General features: G+C 48.8%; 2 protein-coding genes across 3 annotated transcripts in view; one reads left to right on the plus strand and one right to left on the minus strand.

The window, feature by feature from the left end:
- Positions 1-2,905, minus strand: part of EFCC1 (EF-hand and coiled-coil domain containing 1) — a 44,163-nt gene extending 41,258 nt beyond the window's left edge. The window contains exons 1-2 of the mRNA XM_011950849.1: positions 1,556-2,905; positions 1-63 (exon numbers count right to left, since the gene is read on the minus strand). Of these exons, the coding sequence (XP_011806239.1) occupies positions 1-63; positions 1,556-2,266 (774 nt within the window). The 5' untranslated portion in view covers positions 2,267-2,905. The remainder of the gene's footprint in view (positions 64-1,555) is intronic.
- Positions 1,676-25,172, plus strand: part of LOC105517940 (uncharacterized protein KIAA1257) — a 28,076-nt gene continuing 4,579 nt past the window's right edge. The window contains exons 1-8 of one of the 2 annotated variants that reach the window (XM_011950714.1): positions 1,676-1,829; positions 3,187-3,225; positions 11,096-11,389; positions 13,218-13,408; positions 14,211-14,424; positions 22,040-22,180; positions 23,199-23,286; positions 24,329-24,453. In XM_011950714.1, coding sequence (XP_011806104.1) covers positions 11,128-11,389; positions 13,218-13,408; positions 14,211-14,424; positions 22,040-22,180; positions 23,199-23,286; positions 24,329-24,453 — 1,021 coding nt within the window. In that variant the 5' untranslated portion in view covers positions 1,676-1,829; positions 3,187-3,225; positions 11,096-11,127. Of the gene's footprint in view, positions 1,830-3,186; positions 3,226-10,294; positions 10,459-11,095; positions 11,390-13,217; positions 13,409-14,210; positions 14,425-22,039; positions 22,181-23,198; positions 23,287-24,328; positions 24,454-25,172 lie in introns of those variants that run through there. The other variant, XM_011950713.1, reaches the window with a different exon arrangement.

Raw genomic sequence — 25,172 nt, forward strand, 5'->3', positions numbered from 1 at the left:
CACAGCCTGCGGTCCGCTGCGCTCCATCTCGTGGGTGCTCGCCTGGCTCTTCCAGAGCCCGACCTGCGGGGACAGGGCAGCAGGGGCAGGGGGTAAGTGCCCCAGCCACATGCACCAGACGAACGCCCGCCACGACGGCGGTCCCCATTCCTCCGCACCCAGAGGCGCTTGAGCACGTTTATGGCGCCGCCTGCTTCCGGATGCCAGGCCCTTAGGTCCTGTGTGTCCAACCTCTTTTAATCCTTGCCACATCCCTAGGGAGGCGGGAGCTCTAATGATTCCTCCTTGCCCCCCCCCCCCAGCGTTTTTTTACTGATGAAGGAAACTGAGACACGACGCCAGTATTCTGTTCCCTCTTTGGTACCAATGATTCTTCAACCTCGCACCTCTTCTCGGTCTACTCCTGTGTTGGCGGCGTTCAGCCTGCCGGGTGGCAGTTCCTCATCTCCTAGACTCCCCCCAGTGGCACTTCCAGCCCTCCCTGTGCCTGCTCACTAGAGGCTCCTTGAGGGCGGTTTCTGTCTGTCTTTCCTGGTGTGTTCCCAGAGCCTAAAACAAACCTGGCACATAGCAGGTGCTCAATAAATACCCGAGCATAAGCGATGCCGGAAGACCTTTCAGGCGCATCCCATGGCTCCCCGTACATTACTTGGGATTCCACATCAGGGGAGTACTTTCCCGCCTCCACCCTGGCTTCCATGCACACCAACACTGAAAACCACACCTTGCCACTTCCCTGCACTCTGCAGTGTCCTGAGCTAAAGCGGGGTCATATAACATCATTTTCTTCCTGGCCTGTTGTCGCCTGGGGTAGGGGCTGTTCCTTTCCTCCTCTGACCCCTGCGGCCCAGTACTGCCCTTGGCGCACGGCTGGCACAGTGCTTAAGTGTTTGTCGACGGCTCCCAGATGCTAAGGCTGGGTCCCCATCTCACCCCATGGTTTCTTCTCAATACCCCAGAGCGGGTCTGGTTCCCGCAGGCACTTGGTGGCCCGTGAGTGCCTGATCCATAGTGTGAGCCACCCTGTCTATTTCTCACTTGTCTCTGTTTCTCCCGCAGGGAGCCCCGTAAGTCTTTGCTGATTGACAGAAGGAGCTGTCAGTCTACTCCAGGAGGCAGGGAGATCCTTAAAGGTGAGGTCAGGGCCTTCTTCACACTTCTGTCTCCTAAACCTCCCAGAAGCCTGGCAGGAAGGAGAGAGAAAGATGCTTGTTGAAAGGGAATGTGTGAGACTACCCAGACAGGTGCAATTCCTGGGTTAGAAGGGGCAAGACGCGATGATGCGGGGGTGGAGCAGAAAAGTGGGGTATGGTTGTCTGAATGTGACTGGGGTTTTCAGGAGTGGAATAGATGGTAAGAATAAGGTTGGGGACTGGAGTGGAATGGGGAGGAACAGGGACAGGATGCAAGTGGGCTGAGGCGGGGTGGGATGGTGTAGGGCTGCCCTCTGTCTACCCTTCCTCTGCCTCTGTCCCGTCGGGCTCCGCAGCCAGCCAGCTTTTAGTTCGAGCCCTCTCCCGGGCGTTACCACCCTCCCTCCGCGGCCAGCGCGCACCTGCAGTGCTAGGCAGCGCGCATCACTGCTCTGCAGGGCAGCGCGCAGGTCCTCCACCAACTCGCGCAAGCTGCTATTCTCCTCCTCCAGCCGCGCAACGCGCTCGCAGTCAGGACCGCTGTCGGGGCCACGCGCGCAGGGCGGGCGGCGGCGGCGGCGGGGACGGCGCAGGCGGATCTGCGTCTCGATGTGCTCGCTGAGAGCGCCGCGGGGCAGCCGGGGCCCCGCTCGGGTGCCGAAGTAGCCGCAGAGGCGCGCGTGGAACTGGCGGAAGGTGAGCTCTGGCGGCTCGGCGCGCAGCGCCAGCCGCGCCTCTTCGTCGGTGTCTGAGTCCCCGTCCGTGGCCAACTCAGCGGCCGCGTTCCCGGTGGTCACAGCTCTGGAGTTTGCGTCTGCGGCTGCCTCCCCGGCCGCGGTGGCCCCGGCCGCGGTGGCCCCCTCAGCGCGCAGCCCCAGCACAGCGCAGAGGGCGCGGAAGTCGGCGCGGGGCAGGCGGCCGGCGCCGCGGCAGTCCAGGTGGTGGAAGACCTCCTGCAGGTACTGGTCCAGGCCGGTGGCCAACACCACGATCTCGTTCTCCACGCCGCGGTCCAGCCCGTAGTGGTGCGCCAGGGCGCTCAGCAGCCACTGCGTGCGCCGCGCAGGTCGCCGGTACGGGTCACCTCCCGCGCCCTCCATGCCGGCCTCCACGCCCGCGCTGCCCGGCTCCATCGCTGCGCCGCGCGCCTTGCTGCTCCGGTCCCTTCGCCCCGCCACTCCCAGGGGCGGTCCCAGAGTTTCTTGAAAGGAGGGGCTTAGCGGTCGCGATCTGGTTGGAGCGGCGCCGGGGACCGTGTCCAGCAGCTGCCCTGGCCTCACAGGGCGTCTGGTTTACCCCAGTTGCATTGGAGGGGCCTGGAGTAGGAGGTCCAGGAGCCCCCGGGACCTCCGCAGCGCCACTAGTGCCCAGTCGGCGTCCGAGTCTGGCTTCTCCGCGTGACTCCCGCGCTCTCCTCTCCTCACTCCCGGGGCATTCCTGGCGTCTGCGCTTTTCCTCCCACTCCCGGCCGTCCACTCTCAACTCCCTCCTCCCTTCGCCCCGCCCGCCTGGCGCGGAGAGTTCGCCCCGAGACTTGGGCCAGGGGTTGGCGCGGGATCCGAAGCCCAGGAGGGCCTTGGGGGTGGCGGCCTCGTCCGGTTGCTGGGTATGTGCCCCCACACCGAAGCGTCACTCTTCCCCGTCTTCCCGGAAGGCCTTTCGAGGGTTGCCTGGCAAGCCTGCTCTCGCCGCCCTGTAGCTGTAGGTGCGGAAAAGCCTCCCCTCCGCTTAAATTCAGCTACTAGGTTTCCGAACCCACTTCTTGTGCCACCATAGACCTTGCAAAAAGCCCCAAGTAGTAACTGGGAAAGAGAGGGAAACAGGCTTGGAGAGGCAAGGGGTCTAGGTTAGGGGCACCCCGCTGGTCAGAAGCTGATCTGTGCTAACTGCTCTGTCCCGATCCCTGTTGGGGGTGGGGATAGGAATCTCGGGAAAGTGGTATCTCCCGGCCCTGCCACCTTTGTGCCTGAGGGTGCTGACTTGGCAATGGGATCCGAGTTCCATCTCTGAGCTGGGGTTAGGTTAACAGGTTGATGATTGGCTGATGTTTTAGAACACATTTCTGGAAGATGAAGAAAAACCTGCTTCTATGGTGAGTGCTGGACTGTGTTCGCTTTCTTTTTCACGAGAGGCGTGCAGTGATACTGTGATATTGTTCACCTGTTACCTGTACGGGGAACGGTTATCCAGCCACGGTATCCAGCCACGCTGGAGCAAGAGGCAGACTCTTCAGCTGTTCCTAGCTATAACAGAGACGGAATCTTGCCTTGTGGATAACTCCGTGAGTTTAAATGTAAAATCTTGCCGTTTGAAAAGCGATAGCATTCTGTCTCCTCTGCCACAGTATCCCAGAATCAGCACTTTGTCCATTTGGCAAATTCGTACTTGTTCTTGAAGGCTTTGCCCAGAGTACATCTCTGCTGGGAAGGAGTTAAAGGCTTCTCCGCAAGCATTTTGGACATACTGTTTTAGGTTTGTTTTTAATTATAAAAGTAATGGCAATTTGACAAAGGTTTTACATCACATCCACTTCTTGGCTTCTACCTTAGAAAGCCACTGTGCAAAGGATGTTCACTGCATCATTGTTTATTACAGTGAGAAACTGGAGACAACACGGTGTCCATCAGATCAGCTAGGACTCAGCAAATGAGGATGAGCAGACACAGCAAGGCACAAGCTGATTATGCACAACACTGATGCTTGCATAACAAGAACAAAAACACAAAAAACAATACTAAGTATTTTCTGCTGGGACAGGTGTATGTGAGTGCACAGAAGAAGATGGAGAGATTCATAAGTGGATTCAGTGGTTCTCTCTGCAGATGGGAAACACTGTAGTATTTACCTTTTGATAAGATGTTCTCATGGGTTTATTTTTCTTGGCCGGGTGCGGTGGCTCACGCCTGTAATCCCAGCACTTTGGGAGGCTGAAGCGGGTGGACTGCCTGAGGTCAAGTGTTCGAGACCAGCCTGGCCAACATAGTGAAACCCCTTCTCTACTAAAAGTACAAAAAAATTAGCTGGGCATGCTGGCAGGTACCTGTAATCCCAGCTACTTGGGAGGCTGAGGCAGGAGAATCGTTTGAACCCGGGAGGCAGAGGTTGCAGTAAATTGAGATCCTGCCATTGCACTCCAGCCTGGGTGACAAAGCGAGACTCCGTCTCAAAACAACAACAACAAAAAAAAGAACCTGATTTTATTTTATATCAGTGCTGAGGGCTGGTAGCCCAGGCAAGAGTGCAACACACTCCCCGCCCCCCATACCCCTGCAGCTGGTGAAGGAATCCTTTGAACAGTAGCTTTCCTGGGCCAGTCAATATTGAAAAGAAAGCTTTTAAATGTCTTGCTGGGAGCCTTTGCCGGCCTCTGCTCCCCTACAGCTCAGGGAAGTAAGGGTTGATAATGGTTTTCTGTCAGGCCTGTCTGTCTGCCCCGTGGTGTTACCAGGCACCTCTGAAATAATTCTGGTTGCATCCACAAGGTTTTTGTTTAAGGTTCAAAGTGAGCAAACTCAGAGGTCTCCTTGCGCTCTTTTGTATGAGCTGGGGGGATGGGCATGTGTCTGTGTAGGGTAGAGTCAGGGCTGTGGCAAAGAAATGGTTTTCTGAAGTCAGTTCAGTATTGTTTGAGCCATTTCAAATAGTATATTGTTTAAAGTGTCTTTTAAAGGTCCAGGAAAATGCTAAAAAGCAAAAATCGTCCACTATTCTGCCACCAATATTTCTGATGTATTTATTTCCAAATTTTTCTATGTATTTGGGCATGAAAGAACTTTTTGGAGTGATTGAAATACTCTGTATTCATGGTATAGTGGTTGCATGACTGTGTACATCTGAATTTCACAGTGTGCAAATTGTAGCTCATTCAACTTGATATGAAAAGCACAGTGGAAAGGGCGCCATTGGGATCTTTCTTGCACAGGAACTGAGCTTTGTAAACAGCTTGACTGTGGTTTCTTTGCAGACACTGCTCCAGAGGCTGCTCTGTGCTCCCTCAGAATGAACTATAAGGTGCTTTGTCATCCCCCACAGATGCCCACAGAGGTGATTTTCAGCTTTTCTCCACAAAAACAATACTGTGAACAGTTTGTGCCATATCTTGAGTGATTTATTACCGGGCCAAGGAGTATACATATTTTATAAACTCATGATATTGTCAGACTGTTTTTTGGAAACTTGTGTTATTCTATCCAGAGCCCAGAATTGTCTGGGAATGTCCTTGGGCCATTATTTTCAGTGTCATAAAGCTTTTGGGTTTTTAGGAGTCTTGGTTGGTGGATTTGCTTTAGTGTTCAGACACCAAGCTTTACTTCTATTAAAAATAGGCCTGTTGTTAGGCAAAGATTTCTTAGATACAACACCAAATGCATGGTCCAAAAAAGAAAAAAATGATGTATTGGACTTTCATCAAAGTTCAAAACATTTACACTTCAAAAGATACTATTAAGAAAATAAGATGAATAAGAGACTAGAAGGAAATATTTGTAAAACATTAAAGCCAGTAAAGAACTTATATTCAGAATTTACAATGAACTCTTACAAGCGTGTTCTGGCTTGTAAGAACAAGTAACAAGTAACAAGAAGACAAACAATCCAGTCAAAAGTGGGTGAAAGATACAAACAGATATTTCGCCAAAGAAGTTTTATAAATGGCCAACATGCACATAAAACAATCTCAGTATTCTTAATTGTTAGGGAAATGCACATGAAAACTACAATGAAATACTATATCATACCCATGAGAATAGCTGTAATGAATAAAACAGGCAACAAATCTTGTCAAGAATTTGGAGAAACAGGAAACTTCATGTTGTTGATGGGAACATAAAAGGATGCAGCCCCTGTGGAAGATAGTTTGGCAGTTTCTCAAGAAGTTAATCACAAAACGACCATACGACCCAACTATTCCACTCCTAGATATGGACCCAAGAGAGATGAAAACACGTCCACACAAAGACTTGCATGGGAATGTTCACTGCAACATTGTTCATAAATGTCTAAATGCCCAAGCCAAATGCCCATTAACTGATGAATGGATAGGCAAACTGTGGTCTGTCCATACAATAGAATATTATTCAGTCATGTAAAGGAATAAAGGCCGGGCGCGGTGGCTCAAGCCTGTAATCCCAGCACTTTGGGAGGCCGAGACGGGCGGATCACGAGGTCAGGAGATCGAGACCATCCTGGCTAACACGGTGAAACCCCGTCTCTACTAAAAATACAAAAACTAGCCGGGCGAGGTGGCGGGCGCCTGTAGTCCCAGCTACTGGGGAGGCTGAGGCAGGAGAATGGCGTAAACCTGGGAGGCGGAGCTTGCAGTGAGCTGAGATGCAGCCACTGCACTCCAGTCCGGGGGACAGAGTGAGACTCCGCCTCAAAAAAAAGAGAAAAGGAATAAAATACTGACACATGCCTCAACATAAATAAACCTCAGAAACATAACAGTAGGTGAAAGAAACCAATCACAAAGCCAGAATACATAATGTCTGACTCAATTTATAGGAAATGTCTAGAAAAGGCAAATTTTTAGAGACAAAGTAGATATGGTTGCCTAGGACTGGGGGTTGGAACAGAGATTAATTATAAATGTGCATGAAGTCTTATTGGGGGATGAAAATGTTCTAAAATGAATTTATGACGATTATTACACCACTTGGTTACTGAAAATTACTGAAAATCATTGAATTCTATGCTTGAAATGGATGGATTTTGTGAAATAAAAAATACTTCAATAAAGCTGTTAAAAATGGGGAAGGGGCAAGAAGAAGATGGATGTAACTGATTCCCAATATGCTTCCAGCTGCCAGAGTCTTGGGATAACTTCAGGAAGGCCTTGACATAACCTGTGGGAGCTTGGGAACCCCCCACCCAGCGGAGTAAGGAAGCAGGGATGGATTGTTCAGTGACATTGAACACCTCCCACCCCTGGATGTTTGCCCCTCTGCTTACCAGAGGTACAGTCCATGTCTTCATCCCCTTGAAGTGAGGCCAGCCTCATGACTTCCTTTGGTTAATGGCATGTAGCAGAGTGGCATGGTGCTGGTTCCACGCCTAGGTCCCAAGAGGCCTTGCAGCTTCATCAGTGCCCTCTGGGATCCCTGCTCTGAGAATGCCATCTGAGGAAGCCAGGCCAGGCTACGGGGAGATGAGGTGCCACCTAGAAGGAAGCTGGTGTACCATTGGGGGCGGGGGAGCCCATGGAAGGGAACCAGGGGGCCCGCGGAGAGCCAGCAGCAACTTCCAGACATGCAAGTGAGGCCTTCTGGCACCTTTCAGCCATGTTGGTCCTCCAGCTGAGCACAGCACAGGGAGTGAGCCCAGGCGAGGCCAGCAGAGAACTACCCAGCTGATGCATGGAGTGGTGAGAAATAACAAGTGTTTGTTGTTTGATGCCATTAAGTTTGGGGATGGTTTTACTCAGTAACAGATAATTGAAACAGAAGCCCCCTTTCCTTTGCTTCTGATCTGCCAGCCCTGAAGCCATCTTCACTGAGGTGGGGTTGTAGACACACCACTCTCTCACACCTGAGTAGTAGGTGGCACACCTTTGCCCTGACTTCATCCTGTGATGCTCTAGGTCTTGACCCAGACACCACCTCTCTCAGGGCAGTGGTTGCATATTCTGGTTGTGTAATACAATCTTGGTGGTAATTTAAAAATATGGCTCCTGTTCCTATTATTTATTGCACAACAAATCACCCCAGAACTTAGTGGTTTAAGAGAGCAACAACTTACTTTGCTTATAAATCTGCAATTTCTCATGATGGAGACAGCTTGTTTCTGTTTCTCAGTGTCAGCCAGGGTGTCTCAAAGACTGAAGGCTGGGATCATTTGAAGTCTTGCACTCTCATATGTCTGGGAGTTGAGGCTGGCAATTGGCTGGGAACCATCAGTCACAACAGCTTCATGTGACCATTTCACGTGGCTGCTTGGGCTTCCTCACAACATGGTAGCTGGATTCCTAGCATGAATACTATACCTCAAAAGAACAGGGCAGAGGTAGATGGAATTTGTATGACCTGGGCTCAGAAATCACATAGTGTCATTTCCTCTGCACTCTTTTGACTGAGGCAGTCACAAAGGTCTACCCAGTTTCCAGGGGAGGGGACTAGACCCCCCCACTGGGTGGGAGGAATGTGAACCTCAGGATGTCTGCCAGAAGATTATGTGGGAGGGGATCTTTTGAGGTAGATATCTTTGGAAAATACAATCTGCTACTGGTTCTTAAGCCCCACCTCTGGATTTTTTTTTTTTTTTTTTGAGACGGAGTCTCAATCTGTTGCCCGGGCTGGAGTGCAGTGGCCGGATCTCAGCTCACTGCAAGCTCTGCCTCCCGGGTTCACGCCATTCTCCTGCCTCAGCCTCCTGAGTAGCTAGGACTACAGGCACCTGCCACCTCGCCCGGCTAGTTTTTTGTATTTTTTAGTAGAGACGGGGTTTCACCATGTTAGCCAGGATGGTCTCGATCTCCCGACCTCGTGATCCGCCCGTCTCGGCCTCCCAAAGTGCTGGGATTACAGGCTTGAGCCACCGCGCCTAGCCACAGGTCTTTAATGAAGCCTCAGAATTGTATTTTTGACATGTAGGTGTTTCCAATGCACATCCAGGATGGCACATTGGCCCTTGGTCCAAGACCTCTGGCCTCTCACTACTGAACTTGGGGAGAGATTGGCCTCTGCCCTAGGTGGTGATGTGATCAAGGAACCTTTGGAGGGAAACTAGCCTCAGGCCAGTGGGTAGGACCTGGGGAGCAGGAGGCCTGATATCTGTCCAAGGGTGGTGGTGGTGGTGAACTGCCCTTGTTAAAGGGCCCTTTTGGGGGCTGGTGTATCTGAGTAGCTTTGTATTCTTCCAGCCCTTTGTGTGTCTCCTGAGCACTTCCTGGCATATAGACAGCAGTCTCCAGGCTGCTGCAGGTAGGGTGTGGGCAGGTGGTTATGGCTCTCATGCTGAGAGTTTGAACCCCCTCCTCACAGGGCCCACTGCCATTTGGTGTCTTCCCTCACAGCTGTACTTGAGGCTGTTTTTTAGACTAACTGAACCCGAGGAGTATTGGAGCACCCAGTATTAAAGGGGCTGTCCCATGCCCTGAGAGCAGTCTGGGGAGGCATGCACTAGGAGGCTCAGGACTTGGGTCTCAGCCCCAGCTCCGCCACAATGTTGCTCTTTGACACAAAGTAGGTCATAGCTCAACTCAGAACTAAAGTTTTCTTAATAGCCAAGCATGTGTGTAGCGTCAGCTGTCATTCTCTTGAACAAACTGACTGCCAGAGCGGGATACCCTCCCTCAACAGAAGACCTGCCTTGGCTTCCCATTGCCCATAGTCCTGTGCCCTACCTGCCCTTTGGGGCTATGTACCATGGGCCCCGCACACTGCTGCAGCCTCACCATCCATTCCTGAAACTTGCCATGCCCTTTCACCTCTATGGGCCTTTGCATATGCTGTTCCTCTACCTGGAATGCTTTCTCTTGCTTTCACCACCTCTGCCTAGTCACCCCCCAGATTTGGCTTTGCTCACCTCCTCCATGAAGCCTACCTCAGCCCTCCACCCCATCGGCTTGCTGTGCTGAGGTCTTCTACGTTAGGAGCCGCAGCCAGGGCTCTCAGCTTGGGTGGTTTAGCAGACGAGCGGAGGCTTTGGAGTCAGGCAGTCCGGATTTCAACACAGTGCTGCGCCCTACTTCCACAGTGCTGCACCCTACTTGCTGTGTGACCTCAGGCGAATCGCTTCACCTCTCTAAGCTTTGTTTTCTCATCTCTGAGTTGGCGCTCATAATCACTAACCAGAATTCTCATGCTATTTTAAGGACATCAGTGACAAAAGCAGAGAATCTAATGAGACAGATCGTGGGGAGGTCTGAGTTTGCAGAGCCCACAGCTTCCTTTGCTTTTATTAAAGAATGGGAGGTGGGAGCTGATGGAGGGGGAGGGAGAAGCCATCAACCCCTCTCCCCTATCGTACGGGCAAGGACCAGGCTCATAGTAGGTGCTGACGTTCAGAGTAGAAACTCCTTAAAGAGTGAATGAATGATTGCACGAATGAAGGCAGCTGGTTTCTGAACGTGGATGTAGCCATTTGACAGACTGCGCGCAGTAGCTGAGGGGGAAAGCCCCGCCCCGCGGAGCCCCGCCCCCAGGCCGCACGCCCTCGCATCTCCTAGCAACCACCAAACGGAGTTGAGTGGCTGGGCCTCTGGCCCTCCCTGTACCCGCGGACGCTCCTTTCGGTCTTGGAGTCTCTTCGCCGAGGTGGCTGTGGATCCGGTGCGGGAGTTGCCGCTGCCGTCCAAGTCCTCGCTGCCGCCCAGCGCATCCGCTCGCAGGTACCGCCAGCACCTGGAGGGGAACCCTGACCCCTGCCCCCAACTCGGCCGCAGCAGCCCGGGACCCTTACCTCCTCGCCTCGACGCGTGTTCCCTCCTAGGTGTTTGCCCGGCGTTCCGCCTGCGTGGGCCCTGAGCTGATGCCCCAGCACCCAGTGCACATTCATGTTCTGTCTAGGGGGCAGGGCTTGCCCTCCCCGACCTCGCCAGGCTCCTGCACGCGCTGCCCGCGGCCTGGTTTGCCTCTCCTCAAATAGCAAACGCATCTTGTGCTTAGTCGCAGCAGGCCTGCCTGAGTAGACGCCCCCTCTCCCTCCTGGTGGCTCCCGGGAGCTGCTCACCTGGGGCAGGCTTTCCAGAAGCCCGGCGACTGACTCCTGGTTAGGCGAAGGAAACGGGGTTGTTCGTCGTCGTGCTTACTGCCAGCCACCCTTCTCTGTGGTTCCTTCATCCATTCATTCTCTAAGTCGATTGAGTACCGACTGTGTGGCAGGCAGTGAAGGAGCCCCGGCGTTCACCCAGGAGCAAGCTGGGGAAGTGGGGAAGAGACGGGTGGGTGCTCCTGCAGGAGGCCGGACTTACCTCCTGGAGCAGCCCTGGAATACAGGCGGGGACAGCCTCACTTTCTCCCTGCCAGGAGCGCCGGCGGCCAGCGGTGCGCTCTGCAGCATGTCGCTGAATGCCTGGGAGTGGGAAGAGGACCCCGCAAGCATAGAGCCCATCTCCTCCATCACCAGCTTTTACCAGTCCACGAGTGAGTGTGACGTGGAGGAGCACCTCAAGGCCAAGGCCAGGGCCCAGGAGTCTGACTCTGACCGCCAGTGCAGCAGCATTGAGTCCTCATCTGAGCCTGCCAGCACCTTCAGCTCCGACGTGCCCCACGTAGTCCCCTGCACATTCACCATCTCACTGGCCTTCCCTGTGAATACGGGTAGGTGCTAGAGCAGAACTCTAACACCCTCTGAAAAAAGGAGGTGCATGACTTTCTGCAAGAATTTAGGGTGCATATGCCTCACATCGTCTCTCCACCTGCCCCACCCCAAAGCGGGCTGGCCAGTGCCAGCCAGGAACAGAGGTTGAAAAGAAACAGCAATTTTAGGACAGGCCCAACTATGGCTGCATCGGCTTCACATGCTTAATCCTCTCAATAACCCTGAAGCAGATGATGTTCTGTCTACTTTTTACAGAGGAGAAAAAACCAAGGAGAGGTTAAGGCATGGATTCTCATAAGCGTTTGTGCATCACCTAATACCTTGTTTAAAATACATTTTCCGGGAGTCTGAGGCAGGAGAGTCTAATGAGAGAGATTGTGGGGAGATTGTGAGTTTGCAGAGCCCACAGCTTCCTTTGCTTTTATTAAAGAATGGGAGGTGGGAGCTGATGGAGGGGGAGGGAGGGAGGAGCCATCAACCCCTCTCCCCCATCCCACGGGCAAGGGCCAGGCTTATAGTAGGTGCTGACGTTCAGGGTAAAAACTCCTTGAAGAGTGAACGAATGAGTGAATGAATGAAGGCAGCTGGTTTCTGAACGTCTCCATGTGTCTCTAATTTATCCTACCCCTTATTGGTGGATATTTGAGTTGTTTCAAATGTTTTTGTTACAATTCTGCGATAGACATTCTTTACATACATTTTTGTGCATATATGTGGGCACTTCTGTTGCCTGTATTCCAAGAAGTAAATTTGCTGGATTGAAGGCATACATTTATAGTTTTTGACAGATACTGTCAACTTCCCCTTTAAAAGGGCTAAATAACTTGCCTTTCTGTCTACAGAAAATGAGAAGCTCTGTTTGTCCACTAACTGGCCCACCTGGGATTGAATCAGAAAAGGTCTAATGCTACCAGAGCCTGGCAGGAGAAACTTGACTCCAGTCTCTGCACAAATGCTAACCATTTTGGTAGCAGAAAAATTAATGCTGCAGCAGCCTCCTGGGGTTAAAAATTTAGACTTTAAAAGCTATAGCTTTAAAGAGAGTCATGTTTTTATAGAATTATATTTGGATTAAATGCTTATGGAGCTTCTTATCCTATGAAAAACCCCGACCTAGAGTGTGGAGTTTAAGCTGGAGTGTAAGCAACCAGGGGCGGGGTCAGGGGGCTCCTTGGGCTCTGGACTCTGGCAGAAGCCCATCTGTACCTTCCACATCCTGTCACCCTCTCCACCCCACATTGGGTAGCTTCACCTATGACTTTTTTGTGAAGCTGTTTTCTCTGTGTCTGGAATATCTGCTAGCTTTGCTCCTCTAAGACTCTGCTAAGGTCCCCATAGGAGGCCCACCCCACCCTCCCCATGCAGAGTTTGCCCCTCCACCTTTGTTCTTCACAACCTTGTTCCTGCTGCTGTTATTGCACAAATCACATTGTACTGTGATGATGATGATTATTTTTTACCTGCTTCTTAGGGCCAGGAGAGACTAGGGTGAGGCAAGTAGGGCGTCTCTCCCAAAAACATCTGGCCTGGCCATGTGATTTCACTTTAACTATCACCTTTTTAACCCTAGGCCTACTAACCAACACTCACTCTCCAACAGAGACACTCACTCTGAAAACCACGCACTTAAATTTTGCACTCAGGTGCGCAGTCCAGGTCCTGCTACTTTGCTGGCTAGGAGTACTGGACCTGTACCTCCTTTCCCAAATTGGGCAGGCAATGTCGAGTGCGCAGCCTCTCACAACATCAAGCTCCAGGGAACTGGGGAGATGGATCTGCTTTTCCACATGAGGTTAAAACGAGACTTTTTCAATCTGTATCTTCAAGGTCATAAGGGAAAATATGCAAGTTTGATTGAAAAATATAAGAAGCACCCTAAAACGGACAGTTCTGTTTCAAAGATACGTCGTTTTTACCACATTGAATATTTCCTTCTGCCGGATGATGGAGAACCTAAAAAAGTTGACATATTGCTATTTCCAATGGTGGCCAAAGTGTTCCTGGAGTCAGGAGTAAAGGTGCGTGTGTGAGTGCATGTGACCTTGCATATGGTCTAATGCTCATCATGAAAAGTGTGCCGCTCCATGGATGTGCAACATCAGCTTCACCTCCAGTTTGCTAGAATTGGAGGATCCCAGGCCCCACCTCCTGAGTAGGAATCTGCGCTGACTTTTTTTTTTTTTTTTGAGTTGGAGTCTTGCTCTGTTGCCCAGGCTGGAGTATAGTAGTGCGATCATCTCCGCCTCCCGGTTCAAGTGATTCTTATGCCTCAGCCACTTGAGTAGCTGGAATTACAGGTGTGAGCCACCATGCCCAGCTAGTTTTTGTATTTTTAGTAGAGACGGGATTTCACTATGTTGGCCAGGCTGGCTTTGAACTCCTGACCTCAAGTCATCCTCCCACATTGGCCTCCCTAAGTGCTGGGATTACAGGTGTGAACCACCCCACCTGGCCTATTTTTTATTTAGATATTTAACCCAGTAATTTCCGGAATGTTTCAAAAGTTTTTGTGTACACACTACCTGCACACACACTCTCCTGCCAGTGGTTTGACCCTGGGTCATTGCTTAGAAGCAGTCGAGGAGGATGCTATTTGCAGGTAATTACTTTGATTTTATTCTTCCTGAGGAACGCAAAAGTCTGACGGGGCCCAGTACACAACACCCCATTTTCCCTGAACTCAGAGCCTAAAGGGTGACCAGGCACTGAAGTCAGGCAGCGCTGCTGCTGAGGGCCAGGCTGGGGCTGGGGTTTGCTCTGTTCACCACGGCCTTCACACATCTTTCCCCAGTTGACATCTCTGAATGTTGTTTTACACAGACTGTGAAGCCGTGGCACGAAGGTGACAAAGCCTGGGTGTCGTGGGAGCAGACTTTTAATATCAATGTGACAAAGAAATTATTAAAGAAAATAAATTTCCACAAAATCACCTTGAGGCTCTGGAACACTAAAGACAAGATGTCAAGAAAAGTCAGATATTACCGATTCAAGACTGCCGGCTTCACAGACGACGTGGGAGCTTTTCATAAGTCAGGTGCTCTGGTTTTATTTGAAATGGTTCTGGAAGCCTGGGGCTTACTCAGTAGTAACAGCATAAAAGCCAGTGTCTCCTGGTTTCCTTCACACACGGGTTTCTGCATCCATGGGGGCATCCTACCAGGCCATGCTGTGGTGACAGGAAGCGCCACCTAGGGGAGTGATAGTGTGGTGGGCAGTGTTCTTGCAACTCCACCTTTTGGGCCCTTTCATTCCAGGGCAGCTCTGACGCGGGCACCCACCACCGGTCTGGACTAGTATTATATGTTCACTGAAAAAAAAAAAAAAAAAAAAACCTTAGAGGATACCAAGAAACAAAAGAGAAAACTTAAAAATCCCACCACCCCAAGCCAATTGTCTTAAGATTCTCATATAGACTCTTCCAGACTCATTTGTGTAAATATTTTATCAATATCAGAAAGTCTTTTTTTTTTTTTTTTTTTCGAGATGGAGTTTCACTCTGTCGCCCAGGCTGGAGTGCAGTAGTGCCATCTCGGCTCACTGCAACCTCTGCCTCCCCGGTTCAAGTGATTCTTCTGCCTCAGCCTCCGAGCAGCTGGGACTGCAGACACGTGCCACCACACCCGGCTAATTTTTGTATTTTTAGTAGAGATGGGGTTTCACCATGTTGGCCAGGCTGGTCTCGAACTCCTGACCGCAGGTGATCCACCCACCTTGGCCTCCCGAAGTACTGGGATCACAGGTGTGAGCCACTGTGACCAGCCAATGTCAGAAAGTCTTTTGAACTCATCTTGAAGGAGAGAGCCAGGAGGGATGGAATGATCCAGGCTTTGACGCCAGATGGTGGAATTCAGTCCTGTCTCCAACTTGTACTTGCTGGTGACCTGGGTATGTTCCTGAACATACGTTTCTCATCTGTAAAAAAGGAAAAATAACTAGTACCTGCTTCACTGGAATATTGGAGGCAGGTTCACAGGAGTGGTCCACCTGGGTGCAGGCAATAAGGAGGGTGTGCATTGTCTATAGAAAATTTAAGAACTGTAATTAAATGCTACCAATTAAACTGATATGGCATTAATTATAAGATGCATCCTGATGCTTAGAGATGTTAAAAATTTAAAAAGGCAGGTACAGTGGCTCGTGCTTATAATCCCAGCACTTTGGGAGGCTGAGGCAGGAGTTTAAGACCAGCCTGGGTAACGTGGCAAGACCCTGTCTCTACAAAAAATTTAAAAATCAGCCCAGCATGGTGATGTGCACCTGTAATTCTAGCTTCTTGAAAGGCTGAAGTGGGAGGATTGCTTAAGCCTGGGAGGTTGAGGCTTTAGTAAGCTGTGTTTGTACGACTGCACACCAGCCTGGGTGACAGAGCAAGACCTTATCTCAAAAAAAAATGTAACACAGATGTACATATTAGAATCAATGATGTATGGTACTATTATCATTGTCAGCATCTTCCAGACGAGTATAATTATCCTCGATTTTGTGTGGCCGGAAAGCCTTGCTTTTCTCTGATTTTCCAGCCCGCCTTCTCAAGGAGCCTTTCTGACCTTGGAGGCTTGGAACTTCCCGCTTTAAATCTTTCATTTATGTCCAGAGTTCCTTACTCTTGGCACTATTGACATTTTGGGCCAGATAACTCCTCACTGTGGGGGCTGTTCTGTGGATTGTTGGGTGTTTTGCAGCATTTCCGGCCTCTACCCACTAGCTGCCAGCAGTAGCCTGCCAGTTGTGACAATCAGATTTCTTCAGACATTGCCAGATGTCCCCTGGGGATCAAAATCGCCCCTGGCTGAGAAACACTAATGCATAAACCTACACTACAAGTTGTAGGTTTCCAGTGTGAGAAAATGGGATTCAAGGTAATTTTTCTTACCTGGACTAGAGGAAAGAACCATGTCCTGAAAGTGTGGGCTGTGGACCACCCGCATCAGATGCTTACATGCAGATTCCAGGCCTGATTTGGAGCTGCTGAGCCAGACTTCCTGGTTAGTATCTGCCCTGCAGTAGGCTCTCATTGGACTAGGGTGCTGAGGTGGGAGTATCAGGAAGGATTCCTGGAGGAAGGGCCGCAGTAGCAAAGTTTGGATGGGTAAAGGGAATTTGGTGGCCAGAAAAGGAGAAAGGGTGTTCTATGGCCTCCAGGGAGAGGCCACAAGCCTCCTGCTCTGAGTATTCTTATTGATTGATTGAGACAGGGTCTCACTCTGTTGCCCAGGTTGGAGTGCAGTAATGTGATCATAGCTCACTGCAGCTTTGAGCTCCTGGGCTCAAGTGATTCCTCCTGCCTTAGTCTCCCGAGTAGCTGGGACCACGAGTATGTGCCACCACACCTGGCTACTTTTTAAATTTTATCTTTCTTAGAGATTGGGTCTTACTATGTTACCCAGGCTGGTCTCTTACTCCTGGTCTTAAGTAATCCTCCTGCCTTGGCCTCCTAAAGTGCTGGGATCACAAGTGTGAGCCACTATGCCTAGCACTGTGAAACGTTGCAACGACAGCACCTGCTCCTTCCTGAACCCTGTCCCAAGCTTAGCATCACTGCTTATTTAAATAAGTTTTTCCCCATTAAAAAAAAATGTGAATTCACTTTGTAAAACAATTTAGAAATCGCCTAGCAAAAAAGAGAAAAAGTTAAAACCACGTGATTCCTGTCCAGAGATAGCCATTGTTAACATTTTTCCTGTGAATCTAGTGTACATGTTGTCTTAAGTCCCGCCTTTTCTCACTTAAAAAGTTTTCTTACAGAAACTCTTATTTCTTGGAAGCCCAGGAATACTGTAAGAGTTCTGTCTCATATTATGAAGGAGATAGGATGTTTATTGGATGCCTGGTAGGTCACATTCCAGAACTTGTTAGTATTCAGCCTGCTGGTCTTGAAGGACACATCCCAACCTGACTTAGTGTACTAGTCAGGGTTCTCTAGAGGGAAGGACTAATAGGATAGATGTATGTATGAACGGGAGTTTATTAAGGAGTATTGACTCACATGATCACAAGGTGAAGTCCCACAATAGGCCGTCTGCAAGCTGAGGAGCCAGGAAGCCAGTCTGAATCCCAAAACCTCAAAAGTAGGGAGGCCGACAGTGCAGCCTTCAGTCTGTGGCTGAAGGCCTGAGATCCCCCTGGCAAACCGCTGGTGTAGGTCCGAGAGTCTAAAAGCTGAAGAACTTGGAGGCTGATGTTTGAGGGCAGGAAGCCTCCAGCACAGGAGAAAGATGAAGGCCAGAAGACTCAGGAAGTCAGCTCCTTCCATGTTCTTCTGCCTGCTTTCTTCTAGCCGCACTGGCAGCTGATTAGATGGTGCCCACCCAGATTGAGGATGGGTCTGCCTCTCCCAGTCCACTGACTCAACTGTTAATCTCCTTTGGCAACACCTTCACAGATACACGCAGGATCAATACTTTGCATTCCTTCAATCCAATCAAGTTGACACTCAGTATTCACCATCACACTCAGCATTTCTTTTCTCTTCAATCTGCTCATCTGCTGGATTTCTCAGGACTGGATGAAGACAGCATTCTTTTCAAAGCCCCCCAGTCATATTTAATTACTCCTATGCTCTCAATTCTGGGCACCCCCACCCGGTGCTCAGTGGGTATCCCCCGCCTGTTGTTCTTGGGAGCTCTCTGCCCGGCTGTCTTCTCCCTCCTGCCCTCTGGCTTTCTCTGCACCCAGGGTTGTTCCCCCTTCCCTCTCCTGCCGCTGTGGCATGGCCTTTCTCTGTCTCCCCTTCGGCCCTGGTGCTGCCTTGCTTTGCAGCTGTTCATGGCTGCCCCAGGGCCTTTAGAGAACCAAGTGGTTTGGCCTTGAAGGCATTTTACAATCTGTTTCCAAGGCTCCTTCTCACTGCCACTGCCCCTTCACACCACAGCCCACCTCCTGGTCCCTGCAGACACATGGCTCTCCTTCGTGGTAAGGCCTTGTGGTAAACCAGCTGGGCATTCTTCCATGGCTGTCAGCCTCATCTCTTTCTCCAAAAAGTGTTGTCTGTTTTTCAGCACTGAATCCAATTTCACCTCCTTTTTTCCATTTCTTTCTTGTAGCGTCTTTCATCTCCATTTGTCAATTCACTTACTCCATTCATTCATCATCCTCCCCATTCTTGGTGGCTGCCATGTGCATCCAAGGCCTCTAGGGATAGAAATGAAGGGCGTTGAGGAGCTGACACCCTGGCTGGGGACAATGCACTCTGGGTGCAGTCCTGGCTTTGTTAAGGACCACCTCTCTGACCACGGGAAAGTGACTTCAGTGTCAGATCTTCATCTGTGAGATGGGGAATGTTACTGCCCTCCTTAAAGTGGAATGCTGGGAGCCAGCGTAGCAGCGCATGTCACGGACTCAATGCTCGCATTTGGAGGAGGCTGCTGGCCTGCTGAGGTCTGAGAACCTCAACGTTTGTGCCTATCCCAGACGTGTGTGCTTATTGTTTTGAGTTTCCTGGAATTTGGAGGCAGCTTCCTAGGCAGCAGCTCCAGGAGAACAGGGGCCTTATCCATTGCTTCATCTTCTTCAGAGGAAGGTGACTGTCACTTATAGGCATACCTTGATTGATTGTGCTTTGCCTTACTGGGCTTCACACAGATCATGCATTTTTCAATTTGGAGGTTTGTGGCAATCCTATGTTGAACAAGTCTATTGATGCCGTTTTTTCAACCTCGTGTGCTCACTTTGTGTCTCTGTCACATTTTGGTAATTCTCGGATGGTTGTTTCTTTTTTTTTTTAAGACAGAGTCTCGCTCTATTGCCCAGGCTGGAGTACAGTGATACAATCTCGGCTCACTGCAAGCTCCGCCTCCCGGGTTCACACCTTTTCCTGCCTCAGCCTCCCGAGTAGCTGGGACTACAGGCGCCCGCCACTACACCCGGCTAATTTTTTGTATTTTTAGTAGAGATGGGGTTTCACCTTGTTAGCTAGGATGATCTCGATATCCTGACCTCGCGATCCGCCCCACCTCGGCCTCCCAAAGTGCTGGGATTACAGGCTAGAGCCACCGCACCCAGCCCCAATTCTTGGATTTTTCACACTTATTTATATCTGCTTTGGTGATCTGTGATCGGTGATCTTTGATGTCACTTTTGTAAATGTTTGGAGGTGCCACAAACTGCATGTGTGTGAAACGGTGAACTTAACTGATAAATGCTGTGTGTGTTCTGACTCCAGAACACAAGGTTCCAGTGACCGGCTGTATCTCTTGTCTCTCCCTCTCCTCAGGCCTCCCTGTTCCCTGAGACACAATAATACCGCAATTAGGCCAATTAATAACCCTACAATGGCCTCTAAAGTGTTCAAGTGAAAGGAAGCCTTGCACATCTCTCCCTTTAAGTCAAAAGCTAGAAATGATTAAGCTTAGTGAGGAAGCCGCATCGAAAGCCTAGATAGGCTGAAAGCTAGGCCTCTTGTGCCAAACAGCCAAGTTGAGAATGTAAGGGAGAAGTTCTAGAAGGAAGTTAAACGTGCTACTTAGTGAACACAGGAATGATAAGAAAGTGAAACATCCTTATAGCTGATACAGAGGAAGTTTTCATGGTGTGGATAGAAGATCAAACCAGCCACAATATTAGCTGAAGCCTAATCCAGAGCAAAACCCTGTCTCTACTAAAAATATGAAAAATAGCTGGGTATGGTGGCAGGCGCCTCTAATCCCAGCTACTTGGGAGGCTGAGGCAAGAGAATTGCTTGAACCTGGGAGGTGGAGGTTGTAGTGAACCGAAATCGTGCCATTGCACTCCAGCCTGGGTGACAGAGCGAGACTCCATCTCAAAAAACAAAAAACAAAAACAAGGTCAGGCACGGTGGCTCATGCCTGTAATCCCAGCACTTTGGGAGGCTGAGGCGGGTGGATCACAAGGTCAGGAGATTGAGACCATCCTGACTAACACGGTGAAACCCTGTGTGGGTGGATCACAAGGTCAGGAGATCGAGACCATCCTGACTAACACGGTGAAACCCCGTCTCTACTAAAACTACAAAAAAATAGCTGAGCGCGTGGTCACACGCACCTGTAGTCCCAGCTACTTGGGAGGCTGAGGCAGGAAAATGAACCCGGGAGGCGGAGCTTGCAGTGAGCCAAGATTGCCCCACTGTGCTCCAGCCTGGGCAACAGAGCGAGACTCCATCTCAAAAATAAATAAATAAATAAATAAAAGGAAAGAAAAGAAAAACCTTCCAGAAAGGATTCACCATTCTAGATGTCTTTAAAACATCTGTGATTCATGGGAGGAGGTAAAAACATCAACATTAACAGGAGTTTGGAAGAAGTTGATTCCAGCCCTTATGGATGACTCTGAAGGGTTCAAAGCTTCAGTGGAGCAAGTCACTGCAGATGTTGTGGAAATAGCAAGAGAACTAGAATTAGAAGTGGAGCCTGAGGATGTGACTGAATTGCTGCAGTCTCATGATCAAATTTGAACAGATAAGGAGTTGCTTCTTACAGATGAGTAAAGAAAGTGATTTCTTGAGATGAGATGGAATCTACTCCTCGTGAAGAGGCTGTGAACATTGTTGAAATGACAACAGAGAATTTAGAATAGTACACACATTTAGTTGATAAAGAAGTGGCAGGGTTTGAGAGGATTGACTCCAGTTTTGAAAGCAGTTCTACTGTGGGAAAAATGCTGTGAAATAGCTTCATATGCTACAAAGAAACCTTTCATGAAAGAAAGAGTCGATCAATGCAGCCAACTTCATGGTGAGGTGAACCCAGCCCTCATTACCCACCACCCTGATCACTGAGCAGCCGTCAACATCGAGGCAAGACCCCCACAGCAGAAAGATGATTACCCGCAGGCTTAGATGAGTGTTAGCTTGTGTGTGTGTGTGTGTGTGTGTGTGTGTGTGTGTGTGTGTGAGAGATAGGGTCTTGCTCTGTCCCCCAGGCAGCAGTGTAGTGGTGTGATTATGGCTCACTGAAGCCTTGACCTCCTAGAATCAAGCAGCCCTCCCACCTCAGCCTCCCGAATAGCTGGAATTACAGGTGCATGCCACCATGCCCAGCTATTTTTCTTCTTTGTAGAAACAAGGTTTCACCATGTTGCCTCGGCTTGTCTTGAACTCCTGGCCTCAAGCGATCCTCTTATCTCAGTCTCCCACAGTGCTGGGATTACAGGCATGAGCCATTGTGCCCAGCCTGTAACATATTTTAGCAATAAAGTATTTTCTCTCTCTCTTTTTCTTCCTTTCTCCCTTCCCTCCCTCCCTTTCTGCCTCCCCTCCTTCCTTTTTCTCTTTTTTTCCTTAAGAGACAGAATCTCTCTGTGTTACCCAGGCTGAACTGCAGTAGTGCATGCAGTCACAGCTCCCTGCAGCTTCAAACTCTTGGGTTCAAGCAGTTCTCCCAATTCATCCTCTCAAAGTGCTGAGATTACAGGCATGAGCCACTGTACCTGGCTCAATAAGGTATTTTTTAAACTAAGGTATGTACTTTTTTTTTTTTAGATGCAATGCTGTTGCACACTTAATAGACTACGGTATGGTATAAACATAATTTATATGCACTGGGAAGATAATGTGTGACTCACTTTATTGTGATACTTACTTTAGTGTAGTCTGAAACCAAACCCCCAGTGTCTCCAAGAAATGCCCATAGTAGTTATTCAATAAATATTTTGGATTGATTAAGTCAATGATCCTTTCTTCTCCTGCATTCTAGAAGTGAGACATTTGGTTTTAAATCAGAGAAAATTCTCTGAACAGGGCATTGAGAATGCCAACATTGTCAGAGAAGACTCGAACCAGGAACATCCACCAGGAAAACAAGAAAAAGTAGAAAAACACCCAAAGTCTTTGCAAGGTGAGCGGAGAAGGCCTTAGTGGATAAGCTGAGTGCAAGGCGATGGCAGGGAAAGCGGTCGTGTGGTGTGCTGGGGTGGTGCATCTGCATGGGCGTCCCTCCCGTGTGTTGGCAGTGGAGGCGGGTGGGGCTCATCCTGCCACACAGCTGTACTGCTCTTGCTGCGTGGCTTACTTTTCATTGCTGATTCTGAGTTCTGCTCTTGTCCCCCAGGCTGGAGTGCAATGGCACAATTTGGCTCACTGCAACCTCTGCCTCCTGGGTTCAAGTGATTCTCCTGCCTCAGCCTCCTGAGTAGCTGGGATTACAGGCGCCCACCACCACACCCAGCTAATTTTTGTATTTTTAGTAGAGACCATTTAGTAGAGACCAGCCTCACCATGTTGGCCAGGCTGGTCTTGAACTCCTGACCTCAAGTGATCCACCTACCTCAGCCCCCAAAGTGCTGAGATTATAGGTGTGAGCAACTGCATCCAGTCCCAAAAACTTCTTTGACTGTGGAAGTTGTGTATGTGGTTTTTAGAAAATTCAGTGAATAGATAAAAATATAAAACAAACAGGGAAAACAATTTCATCACAAGGAGCAATCTATGTAACATTGTAGTGTGGTGACTATGTAGTATTTCATGTTCTGGGCAGACTGTAATTTGCTAACCATTCCCTGTGATTGGGAACTTGGGACTGTTTTCATTATTCTCTAATGTAAACAGGACTGAAATGGACCATTTAATAGATAATAGACTTTCTTCTTTTTCTCTGTGGGCTGTTATGTAAGGAACTGGAGGTCTCCTCTTGACTCCATTTATCCAAGTTATCAAATATTAGTCTATGTTTATTCAAATATTAGTCTATGTTTATTCATTTACTCACTTATTAACAACAAACTTTTTGACTGAGTGCTTCCCACATCCCAGGCCTTCTGCGTACAGACTGACATTACAGAAATGGGTCAGGGCCCTCATTTCTTAGTGAACTAGCATGTAACGAAAAGCTTAGAAATATTTTCTACTGTTTTCAGGTTCTCACCAAGCAGAGCCCGAAAATTCTTCCAAGAACAGTGAGGAATATGAGAAGTCCCTCAAAACAGATGATTCTTCCACGGTTCAGTAAGGATTGAACAATATTTTGGGTGGTGGGAGTGGAGCTCCTCTTGTGCTAGCCCTACTATGAGTCGTGGTAGGTTTTTTAGTAAATCCAGTTAAATTGGAGCTCGTGCAATCCAGGCTAAATTAAGGGAACAGGGAAAGGGCAGCTTGTGTTTATGAGTACATGTTGCACATCAAACTTTCTGCATGCATTATTTTATCTCATTTGATCCTCATAATAACTACACAAGGTGACTGAGTAATTAAATGATTTACACAAAGTGATAAACCAGAATTCCTGGTTAAGCCAGGATTCCAACCCACAGCTTCAGACTCCTGAGTCTCCAGCCATCCTGCATGAGGTCAGTTGCTCTTAGGGCCTCTGGTAGCCTGAGAAGGCTCTGGAGAAGGAGACTCCTTGGATGCTATGGGGACCAGGGAGAGAATGGAAGCCCAGCTGGTGGTTTTGGGAAATGGAATGAGAAGAACCAAGAGAACATGTCTTTAAACAATTTTGATTTTTTTTAAAAATTGTTTTTGTATGGAATATATAGATTATTTTGGGAAGAACTGACATTTCTACATTGTTAAGGTATCTCATCCATGATCATGGTATATCCTTTCATTCAATTCATACCCTCCCTTATGTCCTTTAATGGAGTTCATTTGTTCTGCCTATACGTGTTGTGGATAATTCCTATAAGTGAATTCTTAGATGTTTTATAGTTTGGGTTATTTTTATAAAAATATATTTTCCATTATATTTTTGAGTTGGTTAGTACCTTGAATGCAGACCAAGTGTGTCAGCATTACTGGGAATTTGGTAGAAATGGAGAATTTCAGGCCTGCCCCTGGTTTACTGAACCAGAGTCTTCATTTTATTTGACAAAATCCCTAGGTAACTCATAGGCACATTGAAAACTGAGAAGCACTGGGTTAGAGGAATGCACTATAGGGTTTTCAAAAAATCTGCTCTCCTTTGGTCCATCAGTAAATAGATTCTCAGATCTGGCCCCTGATGTTTTTTCACCTTCATTCATTTTTCTCTTTGTGAATTTTCTAGATGGAGTGTTTCAAGAACACCAACCATTTCTTTGGCAGGAGCAAGCATGATGGAGATCAAAGAATTAATTGAGAGTGAATCACTTAGCAGCTTAACAAACATATTAGACAGACAAAGGTCTCAAAGTAAGTTAGGATAGGATTTGGGAATTTTATAGTATAACTAGACTTGGAAGAATGATGAAATATTTTCAATTCAGGATATGCCAATGAGATTTTTGCATATTTGACCAAATGTTTCTCAAAAGTAAAAGTGTACTGTATACATTTTCAACTTATGCATCCCATCCTTACCATCCATTCATCCATCCATCCCCATCCATCCATTCATCCATCTGTCCATCCCCATCTATCTATCCATCCGTCTCTATTCATCCATCCATTCATTCATCCATCCCCATCCATCCATCCCCATCCATTCATCAGTCTACCCACCCATTCCATTTGTTCATTCATCCTCCATCCATCTCCATCCATCCATCCATCCATCCATCCATCTCTATCCATCCATCCATTTGTTCCATTTCTTCTCATGTCATTTACTCACCCTCATCATCCATTCCATTCCACCAATATTTTTGACCCACAGTGTTGTGCATATGGGGGATATGAAAATCTCTAATATCTAATGGAGACTTTCAAATAAAGAATTACAATTCTATGTGATAGATGTTGTGGTAGGGGTAGGTATGTGGTATGTTGGGGAAGCATAAAAGAATCATGTTTATGTAAAAACTCTCCTGGAAAGATAAAGTATTTACTCTTTTTCTTTTCTTTTTTTTTTTTGAGACACAGTCTCACTCTGTCGCCCAGTATCGGCTCACTACAAGCTCCGCCTCCTGGGT

Source organism: Colobus angolensis, unplaced genomic scaffold, assembly GCF_000951035.1.
Source record: "Colobus angolensis palliatus isolate OR3802 unplaced genomic scaffold, Cang.pa_1.0 Scaffold31, whole genome shotgun sequence".
In the NCBI taxonomy this organism is placed as follows: domain Eukaryota; kingdom Metazoa; phylum Chordata; class Mammalia; order Primates; family Cercopithecidae; genus Colobus; species Colobus angolensis.